This window comes from Anopheles funestus, chromosome 2RL (genome assembly GCF_943734845.2).
Source record: "Anopheles funestus chromosome 2RL, idAnoFuneDA-416_04, whole genome shotgun sequence".
NCBI classification, from domain to species: domain Eukaryota; kingdom Metazoa; phylum Arthropoda; class Insecta; order Diptera; family Culicidae; genus Anopheles; species Anopheles funestus.
The window spans coordinates 58,287,210-58,302,464 of NC_064598.1; the positions used below are offsets into that span (position 1 = coordinate 58,287,210).

The window sequence follows — 15,255 nt, forward strand, 5'->3', positions numbered from 1 at the left end:
GTGAAAGCCATAAGAATTTATTTACAAGAAATACGGTAGCGGATGTACATTGAACATATAATTGAAACGTTAACAACGTCACAGAGACAGTGAGAGAGATATGTATAAAGATAAAGAGAAAGAGTGTGATAGAAAATCGGAAGGAGCGAAAAAAAGTAAGAAATAGAGATAAGAATAAAACATACAAAGACAAAATATAACAACAAACATATCGAGATTTATACAGTTGAAGAGAAAGAGAAAGATCGAAACAAATAGCTTATCCCACGTGTGTGGGTGTATGATCGCTAGCGTAGTTGCTAATGCGCACGGTTGTTTTAACAAATAAGTTATCATAATTCTTTCGCCAAACAACAGGTACGTAAGCATTAGAAGCGAAATGTACTAAATCAAACGAGAAATAAAAATAGATGGTAGCTTAAAAGAAAACATGAAACTGATGTAAATTCAACAAACTATGAAAATTTACGCTCTTGGAATAAACATTGTGAAGAAATCATGACTGAGGAGTTTGGTGTTGATTAGAAAAACAAAACAACGAATAAAATATGATCATTATTCCCATGCATTCATTATAATAAGATGTAATAAGACGTTTCTCTCAAATGTCTCATCAATCTGATCAACATAAATAAATGTGTTCTTTGTATGCCGCACTAGAGCATTGCATTGTCAATTTAGGTAGTTTTCAAAGTGTTGAAACACGAATAGTAAATCAAACTCACCTGTTTCTGAGCTAGAGCTTGCATTTGTTGAAACATTTGTCGTTCTTCTTCTTTGCCTAGAAGCGAAACAAATCAGCTTATCAGTAAAGGACCATTGATCTTAAGGCTAAATAGCAACATATGGAGAAATTTAAAATGACGCATGCACAATTTTGTTTGCGTTTTTGTGTGTTTATGTAATGTTTGTTTTGATATACGCACCCATGCCTTTACTTTGTAGCATTTCCAGTAATTTTTTTATGCTTTCATCCCTTGCCTGAAGCGTCTGTTTTTGTGTTTCTATTCGAAGTTCCAGTTCCTAAATAGAAGAAAGTAAATAAGACAATATGTGGCATACATTAATTTATACTAATAAATTGGTATTTACTGGTGTTTTATAATGCGAAACAGTAATTACTGGAGAAAACTGCTAAATGCATCAAAAAGAAAACATTTCCATTGAGTAGGAAAAGAAATACCTTTTTAGTTTTATAAATTGTCATGAATTTCATTGATATTCACTGTCACTATTTTACAAGCACAAAGCAGTATTCGGTAGTAAAACAGTTATTATGGATAATAATTTATTAGTGAATAAAATCAGAACTATTTCTCTCTATCCAAGCATTTGACACGGGCCCCATTTGCTTTCCTGCTTAGCGCCCCACACGTCCATTTAGGGTCTCCAAAAGTGTAAATCCGCCACAGCAAGCGACTATGAACACAATGGTAGCAGATGATATTTTAACAAGTACAACAGATATGATAAATAGAAGCACAAGAGTCCATGCACAATGAAGGCACATTTTAGTACGACACCTTTACGCCGGAATCAGTTATTAGTATATTAGTGTAACAAAGATAGATTTTTTTTCTCCGTTTTAAAAAAAGTATAGTCAGCGGAGGTACACATTTTTAGGTACAAAAACTTGTAGTCCAGACAAATGTTAAATTTTCACATTCTTCTTAGTAGTGCAACTTTTATTTATTGATGCGTTAACGCTATCTAGAAACGGACTAGCATGTAGCGAGCACGATCTAATATAATTTATAGCCTAGAACGTGTTCATCGTGTAGTCCACTGTTACTGAACTAACAAATGCAGTTGGTGCAGATTATTTCGTATCCCAATTCTATTTTTCCAATTTTCCAAAAAAATTTAAAAAATGAAAAAAAAAAACATTAACAATCAAACGCTTGAAAAATGAAAGCTGAATGCTGTGCTAAATGAAACACATATACAGTGGTACCTCGAGGTAGGAGTATCCTGACATCCAAAGTATTTGGAGATAAGAGCCGCCGAGTGAACGATATTTTTCTTTTAGATGCGATCATTTTGCTACAGCGATCCTAACAATACAGTTTCATAAGATAGGATTGCATGTAATGAATTGATTTGGTTGATACGTTTTAAGGTTTTCTTTCTTAAGATTGGTTCAAGGTTTTCTCTCTCACTACACGTCTTCTTGACTTATTGATCTGTAAGGCCTTCTTTTTCTTCCTGGTTTAACATCCATAGGCATGTCATGCTGGCCATTTCTGGCTTACTAGACTTATTTTTACCACCTAGCCAGTCCTTGGTCAGTCCTTGCTAAGGGCGGATGTCTCGGATGGACTTTGATACCCGTTCCAGTCCTTTGGAACCGGCACCGTGTACCACATACACCAGCCCGGTGGTGCCCCGGTGGGGGGCCCGGGCCTCCCATTGCAGATTACGAAACGAATTAAACTAGTGCGTTAAGCCATATGTTACCTTAATGGTGTCGCGCAATATGGAAATTTCTCTTTGAAGATGTTCATTTTCTGCGTACAGGGCTTCCATTTGCTGTTGCATTTCGATATTTGGAGCCCTCATGCGTAATCTCAGCTCCTCTTCAAGCTGCCGCACCAACATTGCTTGTTTCTACATGTGAAGAGAAGTATGGGCAGATTTGTAAACATAGTGCAAACAAAATGTTTTGACATATCCGTACCTGATTTTCACTGTTCAGCAACTTCAACTGATCATTGATCAGGCTGTATTTAGCGCTTTCCTCTTTCCGAAGCGCTCGTTCCTTCTTCAGTTCAGGTGACCAAAACGTTTTGATGCTGTGCATCGAGCTTCCGAGTTTTTGATTAGTAAGTTCGAGCTCTTTCTTTAAATTGCCAAGCTCGCGTTGCAGCTCACCATTTTGCACTTGCAAATCGCCTAAATATCCTCGTTCCGGCATTGCTACTGTGTGTCGAAAAGACAGAAGGTTTATAGTATTATGAAATATTAGTATAACATTAAATGTTTGAGGTCCATCGGTGCCATATTGCATGTATAACTTATCACCTTGTCTTGGTGGTCGACCGTAGAGTTCCTCTTCTAGGTAGAGACCCCTTTCTAAGGATCGATCGCGAGAGCGATCGCGTGGCTCGCGTATTGGTATAAATTCTCGATCGTGTGGATCGACGAGACCCCGGTCCAATGATTGGTAACGAGTTCCTGTTCAAATATATGTATATCCCATGAGATGTCTGACTATTGGTGAAATGTTACAAATCGTACTTAGCTGCTCACGGGGATACTCCAACGAGTGCGTAGGAGCTCGAGTGGCACTTCTGCTGCGATGGTGACCACCAGCAGGGCTGATGGGCTCGTCCATATCCCGGTAATATGGACTACCCATGGCTGTAAATGAATTATGATGTGGATAAGACTTCCAGCTGTAGTTCAGCGGAGAATTAGTTCCTGAGCGTGATTGGTGTGTATTGGGCCCTATAAGAATGGGGAAAGGTGACGTTTATGAGCTAAAGATGATTCTACTGTGGAACGAAAGCCAAACACAGTTACGAAAAAGGTAAACTTATGGTACTACATGCGGGATGAATGCTATTCATATACAGTACAACTTTTCCAGTTTATCCTATTTGGCGCTTCTTCTGGCAAAACGTGATGCAACAATGCAAAAATGGACAAAAAGTACTGATATTTTAGAACAATCTATTAAAATGAATTGATCTTTTGTGAAGAAACTTTACCAAAATGTTGTTATAGTTTTTGTTTTCGTGCGGATATTGAGTGTAGCATTATTGTGAATATTCATGTAATGTTGAAAAGAGACGTTTTTTATCTGTCTTTAAGTAAAAAAAATAAAATAATTATAACAACGTTTCTGGCTAAGCTATACATGTATATTTCCACTTCGAACAAATCGAAACAAGCATGTGAGATATCATCCGAAGTTGTTGTACTGTATTTTGGAAAACGGTTTGCAATCAAAAAAATGTCTAACAAAAGTGTACTTATTCATCGTTTTATAAAGTCGTATCAGCAAGTCTAGTGGGCATTTTGAGCAAATTATTTGATAAAACAATTTTAAAATTGTTTTGAATAACACCATTTAAAAGCGAGTAGACTGATTTCAATGGAAAGCGTTTAAAGAGAGTGTAACAAAATAGAAAACTAAAATGTTACTGTCACAAATGAACTGCGATTTCAACCATTGCAACTTATGTAAACAATCTGCCTATTTCTTATCAAACAATTGGTTATTAATGTGCACACAACTTGTTTCTGTTACATTAATGTGTACTACATTAATGTTCAACAACAACCGGCTAAGAAGGTTAGAAAAATACGTGTTGCGAAACAACATAACAAAACTACAAATCCAAAAATTTCCCTAGAATAAGATTCATCAAACTTTATCAAAACTTTCCGGGAACTTTACTATAGTCGGTGAGCTTCTGTTCGCCAGCTGCGTGTGTGGTAATTTAAATCGATTTTATTGATTTTTCAAGACATACTCAATTATATTGACTGCCACGATTGGCATTGGCATAATGCATGGTTCTCGTTCTATTCGTTTGTGTTTGATCAGATCGCTACGAATTGTAATTTCAGATCGGCTGGACCGTCTCGTGCAGCCAGGTCTGAAGAATGGGCCTTAAGGGATGCGAAATTCAGCATATAGAATACTGAAGTGAAATTGCAATTTCCATACATAAAAGATTTACATACAAAGAGAAAAATAGAGGCATACAATACAAAATTACGATCAATGTAAAAACGATAATTATTTCACCTAAGGGTCTTCCTCGGATTCCGCCGTAGTCTCGTGAAGGCGACTTGTCAACAGTCGGCAGTTCAGTTAATCGTCTCGTTGGTCGACCAGGGCTTCTAGTACCGGTAGTGCTTGGATTTGCTTGACCTGTGCTGTAGACTTCGCGAGACATAATATGCCGCGAACGGATCGCGGTCTATACTGTATTCACAGCGCCTTTGGAATTAGCTATGCTTGGGGTTTTTTTTTGCTTTACAGTGTTTTTTGTTGTGGTATTGATGGTGGCGCATTTTCACATCATGTGTAATCGGTGCATATAAAGAAAAGCAACATAGATTGATGAGTAAAAACGAAACGGATTTGAAATGGGGTTGGGTACTGCAAGTGCATAGCTACAACAGAAGAAGATGTACAGGGTGAATTGTTCTAATGTAACATGTATTAAATAAAAACAATCACTATAAATATACTGTTGTATCCGGGTAACATGAGTACGAAGGGAAAAAGAAGTGCTTTATGAAGCTATACAGCGATAGTACACCCATGTTTGTGAACCGCACGTATGTAAGAATCTGGCATAAGGGAAATTACCATGAACAATAACACAAACAAGTATCTTTCTAGTTCGAGTTCACATACTATGTTTAGACAGTAGCATGAAGATGTTCATCATATTCATTTAATTTAACCATGTTCGATACTTAGGCATAATACAAAAGCTATTTCTATTTAATTTTAGACATAGGTGATAACATGATAACACTCGGTGTTAAATGAAGTTTGCAGAATGTTAATCTCTCATTAGGACAGATCTGATGCAGTATAAACATAAATGCTCTGAAACAAATGAGTCTCTAGTGGTTTATGAGAAGAAAGTATGAAACATTGTTAAGCAAACAAAAATTGTCAGGGTGCTGCTGTATCATGACAGTCATTATTATACATCAGGAGTGCCGGATAATGGTTTTCGCTTAGAAAAAAAAATATATTTCATTTACGCGGTAGACATCGTCAACAAACACTCACCGTATGGGTGTTGGTTCAGGTTGAAACGAATCACGGTGAATTACCTTGACAAACCCCTTTTCTCGATGCTGTAGAGTCGAATGATAAGACAAAATACAAATCGTTAAACGGCGTGTTTCGTTACATTAACGGGGAAAAATGATTTTCAGAGCCGCAGAGAATGTTATAAAATGGTTGCCTGACTTATTTCAAAAGATATTTGTAACATGTGATGCAAAATTAATTATTCGCATCTATAAGTAATGTAATGGTAAATGAAAATGTTAGCGAAAGCAGATATGGTAGGTTTGATGTTGTATAATTGAAATGATTGTATTGGTTACATATTGTTCCAGCGCCTTATATGATATCTGTACATATATAGCGGTACCTTAGGATAAATGTTTTGATAAATGTTTCGTTTTGTCAGCGGCACTGACAAATGCATGCTTTGAGATACGATATTTTCTTTGAGACTAGCACGGATTAATGGTACTGTTGTCATATTGTCTATATATTTCAATGCGAAAATAGCTTTGAATTACGTGTGATTTAAGATATAAACAATGTGACTGCACTAATTTAAATCCTATCTTAAGATATATATATATATAACCTGAATAGACATACATATTGGAAAGTGATAATTATTGATTTCTCATCAAGGAGCATTAGTTCATAACTATTGATGAATTTACTCATTAGAGTATTTTGCGATTTAAAACCTTTGCTTATAATTAAACTAAAAGAATTGCATAGTATAGCAAATCATATGGGCTCATAGAATAATGTCGTTGATCAATTATATTCGCTATCATTATACAACATCAATGTTACGCTACTTATAATAATTTAATGAACCCCATTTAGTTAAACAAGCCGGAACCAGGATGCCAATGAACATAAATTTGACGTTATTAAATGGTTTGCAATATTTTACAAGAAACTATTTACATTATACCTTATTGAATATGTTAAAATGTAAATGTAAAAGTGGGTAAGCTGTAAATTTCATCCTTGAAGCCACATGCATTTTCCGAAGAAGTGAAGAAGTCTTTTCAAATGTTGTGCTAATATAGTTCAGCTAAAGGCACACATGGACCTTAGTGAACAATAAATAGTCTCCATTGATTCGCACAATGATTCGATTCTGTACATCCAGCCAATTGGTTATCCACATCATGTTTCAAATTAGGTTGTTCGATTGATTGTTCAATTGCATTCGTGTCAATTATAAATGTGAATCAAAATGATTGCTCATTAGCGTCCAGCTTGCGCTTTGAAAAGAGAAGGAGCCCCAACAAATGACCCGTTAAAACATGTTCGTTTGTAAATAGTTGCATGATTTTATTGCATTTTGAAGGATATGTGGAGTTAAACACGGCACACTGCAACGTTGATAACCTTGCCAATCAGTTCCATTAGTTTTTGCACCCAACAATGTGTCAAAACACAGTGCCCAACAGTTTGTTGAAAGTGTAATAAATACATATTGGAGCAATGCTATGTTATCAAGTGGTGTTGTACGTAGTAGCTCACTGCTTGAAAGTATAACGTGTGTAAGCTAGTATGGTAGAGCAAACAAAAAAAACGAAGGAAATATTTTAAGGACCTCCTGGACTCGGTAGTTCTAGCATACACAGTCTCATACATAAGCACGCAGGCGCCTACACAATTTAGCTCGCAGCAGGTAGTATGAATGGAGCATATCAGACTATCTGTCCATGCTCTCATTACTATGGTGGGAAAAGGCCCAGCAATGAATGAGGCATATCTGTGCAAAGGCAACAGCAAATGGGACACCACTAGAATCTGTATCGTAAAAAAAAACAAAACTAAACGATCATTGAGTATGTTAATCATGGGCAATGGCTCCAGCGGTCCGTCACGTTCATTGTGAAAATTTTGCAATATTGATCTCCGGGCATAAAATGTCCCACAGTATTCTATATGGCATGTTCAGTTGTGTAGTTTGAAACGCTTCAAGGAGGAATGGTCATGAAACAAGGAGCATAAAAATGTAGTAGAAAAGAAGAGAATACTGAGAAGAGCATAAGCATTCAAGATTTAGAAAAGTGTGAGTAATGCCCCATAAGGGATTATAGAAGTTCGAATGAAGCTCGAAACATAGAGAGAAAGAGAGAGAAAGAAGAGAATAATTTGGAGAATAATTGATGGTGAGTGACACAGATGCGGAGAGGAGTTTATGGAGAATTTATGTTTTCTATACAGTGGCCCCAAGTGGACAGAAATAATATCATTGAGCTCGTATTCTAAAAATAACAATCATACCATTTGATAAAATTGGTACATACAGCAGAAAGAAGAAAGAAAAAAAAAAAGAAACAAAATGCTTACATATAACTGGAAGGGAAGAATTTCACACTTTCGGGATGATAGAAAACTTGGTTTCTGTCTCTCTTGCTGCTCTTGCACCTGAAGCGCGTGCTAAATATGTTATTTTTAACAAAAGCTTCTTTTTCTAGTACCGCTCAAGGATATGAATGGTAATCTGGTAACCTTGCTCGAAATTATGATGACGACAAGGATGAGGATGATGATGATACTGATGGTTTCGATGACGGTGGGTACGGAGGTAACGAATATCATACGATACGAAATGAACACCAAATGGAACGCACCTCAAAATGACGGAGAAATAAATCACTTAGTTCGGGTGTTAGTTAAACTGTAGCACAGCAGGAAGTAGTATATATGTATACAACTGAATATGCACCAGCAAATACGTTGTTGGAAATTAACTCAGCTTGTATCAACACTTCATCCCATTGAATGGCAGTCAAAGGGGTCAATTGTATTCACTTCTTTGTAACTATATTTGCTTCGTTTACTTTATTCATACACATGTACAGAAAGGTGTTTGTCAATTGTGTAGCAAAACGAAATGGCGACATGAGCCAGGGTGGTGCACTACGATTTGCGGCGAGGGAAATAGAATTGTACCAGCCAACGGCATGCTTATCTTTCTACCATTTTTTGGCCTGCTATACTGCACAGCACCATCACCGCGTGGCGTATTCGATAGTCGAAGACCATTGATTTTGCGATACGCAAGACTCAACGCACTGTTTTTTTTCGCACATACGATGAACACTAGAGCACAAGAACCTCTGCACACAGCTTTTTGTTTTTTCGTAACTATAGAACTTCTTTTCCCGTATCAGCTATACTAATGAGCATACCAACGAGCACGAGCGTACGTAGAACAAATATGGAGTATTGGCTCGGACATACCGCAACACGGTGAAGTTATCATATTTCGATATCCAACAGTTGTTGCAGCACCACCTACTACCGTAACAGCAAGCTGCAGAACCAAATCCCCTTTAAATGTGCATACACCCAAGAACACTGAACTGATATTCCGTTGCTCAAGGCCCGTTTGTTCGACCACCCAAAATCTTTGACTTCGCGCTACAAAACTGGCAGGAAAAGAATCAATGAAAAAGCGCTGCTCGTTGCAATCCGCTGTGCGCATGCCCAGTTGCTAGTGGTTTTGCACAAATATTGGTGCGATGGCCATTTGACATAAATGTATATCAAAGCACTGGGTGAGCTTCTGACACAAACAGCCTGTTAGAAGCTTCACAGCGATTGCTATAGATAGACACGGTTTTTTGGGTAGTACTGGTGCATTAGGCATGCATCGGTTCGCAAATATTGGTGAAGTTTCTTCTCGGTGGCGGTTTGAATAGAAAGAGATCTTTTATCACGTGTGCTAGCATTCGCGTGGAGAAAACGCTTCAATTTTATGTTACGCACAAAAAAACCCTGTTATTGATTTTTACCACATTAATTTATCCGTTGTATCGATGTGTCTAGGGCTAATTTAGCAGATTGAATGGAATGGCTGATTTTGTTGGATGTTCAATTAAAACTATAACCAAGCGTCTCCATCATCTGAAGATTGGCCTATTTTATTGCTGCTATGGTAGTACTAGATTATAGTCAAATTTAATGAGTATATCACTGCATTTTATTTCTTTTGTTCTGGTCAATTTCAGGCTACTGCAATGGAAAGCTTTGAAGCATGGCTTTAACAAATAAATATCATAGTATAATTGATTTGCAACAGTTTGACTTCGTTTCTATTGAACTGTGTTTGTCGGTTTGTCGGTATTTAAACTTTTGAATGCAAGTCAATCAATAATTATGTCAGTGTGACATAATGATTTATGTTTAATTTTAAATTTTCATCATCGGTAACTTATGGTGGGATGGCTTTAGCATGCAAAACATATACTTTCATATTTTTCTATAAACTATAGGATTTACTGTTGTGTACATTGAATTATAATACATCAATTCAATTCAATAAAAAAATAACATTTTTTTCTACCAAAACTTTTATTTCCTAATGTCATCCAGGTTTTGTTTATATATTTGTAAAGTTTAAACATTGAAAGACAATAATATTATCAAATGTGTAATACTAGTTTATTTACAAGTGTACTCTTCCTTGCGCTCGGAGCAGACATCGCACGTCACAGTGCAGCACCATTTAAACTTACAATTACATTGCCAGGTCCGGTCGATCTGGTGCGTGTTATAGCCTCGTCCGCAACACAACAGATCGCACCGATCCACGGAAGTTGAAGTACGATTGCAATTTCTATCTGTTGTACCCAGAACACCAATACTGATATTACGCTCACAATAATTTGGCGAAGGCTCCAAATAGATTAACTCCGTTCTCTTTGGAATTTGACCATCACTCAGTATTTTGCCATTTTTTTGCTGCATTTTGTTGCCTTTTCTGTCCATGAAATGTGAGATTTAGAAGACAAGCTAAGCATATGAAATGATCATTGAAAGCATATGCATACCGTTTCAGTACGAGTTGAAGTTGACTATTCCTTAGGTTGATCCCATAAACCATTTTGGCTTTGCGATATTTCTTCATCATGGTGTTACCAATAACGTGAAACGATGGGAGACTTTTCCAGCAGGTTTTCATGGCACAGGAACCACTAACGCCGTGGCATTTACATTCGGTCCGTAAGAGCAGCTTCACTATCTTTTAAAAAATACAAATTTGTAACGAATAATAGCAGATTGCCCAATACAAATGAACGAAGCAAAAAGAGAGAAGCTACGTTTGGATAGTACGTGTTATCATGTAAAATTACACATGTTCAGTAATACGCAAGCTAATGCAGAAACATAAAATCGATAGGAAATTCTTAAATATTTACTAGCAAAATGTTCTAAAATTTTTCTTATTTGTTTTTTTTCTTTGGTTTTTACTTTTTTTGTCTTATACCTTATGAAATCAGTTACAAAGAGCTCCAATGACATCCACAGCGTTCAAATCGCAGCTAATCGCCTTTAAAGACTTTTATTGCTGGATTTACTCATTCTACTCATTCTACATTATTAACTGATAAGATTAACATATAGTAAACGGAACAGTCTTAAGTAATTTTTCATACCTAAAGTGCGTTTTGGAGATTTACAAGAGCAAACTAAATTTAAATGACCTAATCATACAAGTTCAGCGATTGAGATAAAATTCTTAATCTGACAACAACAACAAAAAAACTAAATGAACCATGTGGTGTAACTGTGTATATGCATGTGCTTTACCTTTCTTCCGACACGATTATTGTGCAGGTTCATGAGACTGCGGTTATCGTTTTCGATTTCACGGGCATCAAGAAACTTTTTTGCAAACCGCATACCGTAACCAATGTCTACGGAACAACCTCCCCATTTCCAGTTCTACTAAAAGAATATGTGTATATGGAAGAAAGAAAATGAAAGAGAGTGATAAAAACAATAACAGGTTCTCTATATATGATATGATGAAACATTATCAACATTATAAAACATTCTTGCAACAAAACATAGACAAAACAAACGACATAACATTATTGAATATACGTTTTGCACTCACTTCAGACTCGCTAGAAGAAAAACTTTTTTGTTTCGTGTCACAACCACACGTTGTAATGTTCCCTTTTGCGCATGCTGCAGTAATGGAGTAAACTGCTCCAGCACTAGTTATACCGTATGTATATGCAGCCTCTTTGGACCCTGGAAGATAGTAGAAAACATTTAATGCATACCATTTCTTTGAATGTTCTATTTTAGATAAATTTACGGAATTCGATATAATTATTGAATTGATTGTCTCATTTTATCGAATCGTTCAATCAATTACACTTTAAAAAAACTTTTACCTATTACTATTATCTGTCCGAGCATGTCATTATTCCATACGTGAGTACAGTTCCATCGATGACCTTTTAAAATAGTAATAAAAAATACACATAATTAAGCAACCGAATAGTATATAATTTTCACATACCTTACCGTAAAACTGTTTTTGGCATTCACTCGCTCCTAATAACTGTCCAGAGGCTAAGGATACAACAGCATCTGATGATTCTGTGCATATCTGACGCTGGGTTTGCGTGAGGCCTGGTATACGCGAGCAAAGCACTGTTGATACGAAACATTTGGCGGCCCTGTACAAACAAACAGGTTTAGTTAGCATATCAAAAGTAATGTAATATTTTCTAAATTATTTTTTTTTTAAACAATTTAAACGTTGTTTAAGTCTTCTATAGCTTATTGTTTCGAAGAAAAGTACTGGAATGCTTTTTTATGTGTGTGAAATGATTTAACTATCATTTGTTTATGAACATTCTTCTGTTATACCAAACGATATAACAGTTTGAAAATAACTCTAACTCTACGCTATAAGTCTCTCTTAAATAAATATTTTATGAAATCCGTATGGTTTGAATGAGGCGGATAGGCGGTGTATTTGGTAAACGACGCCGGTTCCATGCGACATGACCGGCTATCAAATCAAATCTGGACCGATCTCCCATAGCAAGAATAATAAATAGAAATAAGTCTAGTAAGCCAGCATGACCTGTAAGGTCGTTAAGCCAAGAACAAGAAGATGGTTTGAAGAGATAAATGGAAAAATTGGCACATAGTTATTTGGTAAATTAGATCGTTTTACATCGTAACGGTCGATTACAAATTTACTGTGGACACACATTTACGTCGTAATAATTGACAGTTTAGGCAAAATATCCCGTACGAAAATGAAGATTGAATGGAAGAGTAGTATTAAAGTAATGGATAAATTCAATCAAGAATAGTTTATGTTTCTAAAAAAATTATAGTTATTTTTATCTCTACCTTTCCGGTAGGATTTGTCTTCTTCTTCTTGGCTCAATGATCTTACATTACAGATCTTGCCGATCATTTTAGGCTTACTAGATTTGTGTTTACAATGTAGCCGGATAGTCAGTCCTTGCTACGGCTCGGATCACGTATCCAACTACGGATTATTAGAGTTAAAGAAAGATAAAAATGACAGATCAAGATCTCCTGAGAATTTAGACACATTTTATGATTTTGGCTATAGTTAATGTAAAAAAAACAGGATTAGTAGAAAAATATGTGTGCTCAATACACGTAGATCACAATTCACTTCGAGTTTTAAGAGTTCCACTCACTAGCGATAAACAAGTAGCATTAGCGATGGGCAAGCACAATACTGTGCATAATTATGTAGGGCAAGATTTCTCTAACGACTGTTTAACATAACTATTCAAGCAATCGAATGCATTAGATAGTAGCAGCATTTTCTAAAATCATTAATTTGAAATTAAGTTTTTCGTCTTCAGGTAAACCTGTTTTTTGTGATAGTGGGTAGGATACTAAACCGTGTAGACGGTTTTACGCGTTGATCTAATTTTATTATTTGTAGAACATTTGAATTTGAGAAATATTTACATACCTTAATTTGAAAATTGTGAGAATAACAAACAGCGCCGCTGCAACGTTTCTCATTTTATCCTCTTGCTTCTAAGAACATTTTATAGCCTTGCGAAAAGAAAGGCAAAATAATAAAGACGATCTATGTATATAGTACGATGTGCAAATCCCAATTCACACATTTCAAGTGCACCGACACAGTACAACGAGCTGCAATTTTCAGTCACTTATCATATTTTCTCACTATATGCAGTAACATCGTTTACATAACGCTTTATCCACTGCTGTATAACGTACTGATATTATAACAAGATCACCGCACCACGCTATAGAAGAACAAAAGCTATTGCTATATTGAACTACTTGTACATTCAAGGCACACATCAAACACAAAGTGATATCACGTATTAGACCAAGTTATCCACCATACGGTTTGCCGATAATTGCCAAATAGCAAACGCATAAAAACACACACGATTTGCTCACAACCACAACGAAAGACTGCAGCGCTAGCGGTGGCAACTAGTTAAAGCGACGAACCCTTTTTCGGGATCAGGAAGCAGAGCAACAGACGAGACAAAAACGATTGATTTGCAACACTCGTAGGACGCATGATATGACATTGGAATTGGATGATATTGTCCGCAGCCGCAAGCCGGTACTCATTTCTCACATCAAGCAATCTATATATTTGATATCATGACTGTCAATAGACGAGTGATTTTTTTTTGTTATACAGAAAACGCTGCTTCTTTTTGTAAACTACAACTTGCATAACTGCAGCAACACTTGCAAAATGATCAATGTTTTTTTTTCGTGTTTGTTTTGTTCACGGATATAATTTAAAATAATGTTTGCTATACTAGTTTGCCACTTCTAACTGTATGCTTTCGAAAACTAAAAACCACTTCCTTCCACATTTGGTCAAAAGAAAACAAAAGTAGCTAGTTCATGGTTCCGTATCACGTCAGTAAAGCTAATATATAGCGAACGATAATGACGATTGGTCAGATACGTTACACTAACACACGGCACAACAACTACTGCACGACACTGTTGTAAAGCAGGCTGGGCTGCAAAAGATTTCCATACAGCCTACTGCGTCTGCCTTTATTCGCAGCATCTAACAAGTCCACCCAAGCAAATGTAAAAACGCAACAAAAGCTACAACATAAAAACACGAATGTTGCAGGTTTACAAATGGCTTGACATGTTTTCGGAGCAAAAGCCACTAGAATACAGCACATTTATTCACACATTTAGTCTTACTTCTTTGTACTGTATCGAACACCCTTAGCCAATATCTTGCACACTAGTACGATCGATTATGTTTTATTTTCTTTCTCTTTTAACACTTTGTGTTCCAGGCACTTCGGTTATCTACTCCACACATGTTTTCGAACGAACGAGCTGGTGGACGGCTTCGCGGACGCCGAATGAATGACTGAAAACGACGAAGACCTCGCCGATGATCACTGCAATGACGATATAGCGACGAAAGCAAACCACCATTGAGTGCCAGCTTTAACGAAAAGATGAATCTTGTTCGCTCGTAGGATTTCCGAAGGTAAGGAAAAAACTCGTTCTGCGTCTGATTCAACGCTCTATGCACGCTTCAGCATTAGCACGGAAGGCACAGAGAATTGAACATAGCAAATCATCGAAGAAACGTGGAATGGAATCATGATCCCCGTCAGTACCCGTGTTAGACCTGGGATAAATGTTAAGATAATTCAATCCACCTAAAAGGGGTT

The 15,255-nt window shown here is 36.5% G+C and overlaps 2 protein-coding genes across 15 annotated transcripts in view; both read right to left on the bottom strand.

The window, feature by feature from the left end:
* The window catches only part of LOC125764817 (plectin), a 31,130-nt gene extending 21,917 nt beyond the window's left edge, over positions 1–9,213 (bottom strand). For 3 of the 9 annotated variants that reach the window (XM_049429413.1, XM_049429411.1, XM_049429408.1), the window contains exons 1-9: positions 8,383–9,212; positions 5,762–5,829; positions 4,757–4,985; positions 3,238–3,447; positions 3,022–3,174; positions 2,678–2,919; positions 2,458–2,607; positions 927–1,023; positions 726–781 (exon numbers count right to left, since the gene is read on the bottom strand). In XM_049429413.1, coding sequence (XP_049285370.1) covers positions 726–781; positions 927–1,023; positions 2,458–2,607; positions 2,678–2,919; positions 3,022–3,174; positions 3,238–3,447; positions 4,757–4,907 — 1,059 coding nt within the window. In that variant the 5' untranslated portion in view covers positions 4,908–4,985; positions 5,762–5,829; positions 8,383–9,212. Of the gene's footprint in view, positions 1–725; positions 782–926; positions 1,024–2,457; positions 2,608–2,677; positions 2,920–3,021; positions 3,175–3,237; positions 3,448–4,756; positions 5,742–5,761; positions 5,830–8,382 lie in introns of those variants that run through there. The other 6 variants (XM_049429416.1, XM_049429412.1, XM_049429415.1 and 3 more) reach the window with 5 other exon arrangements.
* A 963-nt stretch (positions 9,214–10,176) lies between these two features.
* On the bottom strand, positions 10,177–14,994 carry LOC125764819 (protein Wnt-2). Of its 6 annotated transcripts, none has more exons than XM_049429423.1 (8): positions 14,771–14,994; positions 13,524–13,609; positions 12,077–12,231; positions 11,944–12,006; positions 11,658–11,797; positions 11,348–11,482; positions 10,588–10,778; positions 10,177–10,517 (listed from the first exon to the last, which is right to left on the bottom strand). In XM_049429423.1, the coding sequence occupies exons 2-8, from the start codon at positions 13,574–13,576 to the stop codon at positions 10,199–10,201; spliced, it is 1,056 nt and encodes a 351-aa protein (XP_049285380.1). In that variant the 5' UTR covers positions 13,577–13,609; positions 14,771–14,994; the 3' UTR covers positions 10,177–10,198. The 6 variants fall into 6 exon arrangements, with proteins under 6 accessions (XP_049285380.1, XP_049285374.1, XP_049285375.1 ...); XM_049429417.1 differs by having other exon boundaries at positions 13,524–13,827; XM_049429418.1 differs by having other exon boundaries at positions 13,524–13,844.
* Positions 14,995–15,255: the final 261 nt, after the last annotated feature.

Excerpts from the sequence above, each read along its gene's own strand:
- LOC125764819 (XM_049429423.1), bottom strand. The coding sequence starts at position 13,576 with ATGAGAAACGTTGCAGCGGCGCTGTTTGTTATTCTCACAATTTTCAAA. Across the intron at positions 12,232-13,523 it reads CTCACAATTTTCAAATTAAG|GGCCGCCAAATGTTTCGTAT; the intron begins GTATGTAAATAT and ends TTGTTTGTACAG. Across the intron at positions 11,798-11,943 it reads CGGACAGATAATAGTAATAG|GGTCCAAAGAGGCTGCATAT; the intron begins GTAAAAGTTTTT and ends ACTATCTTCCAG.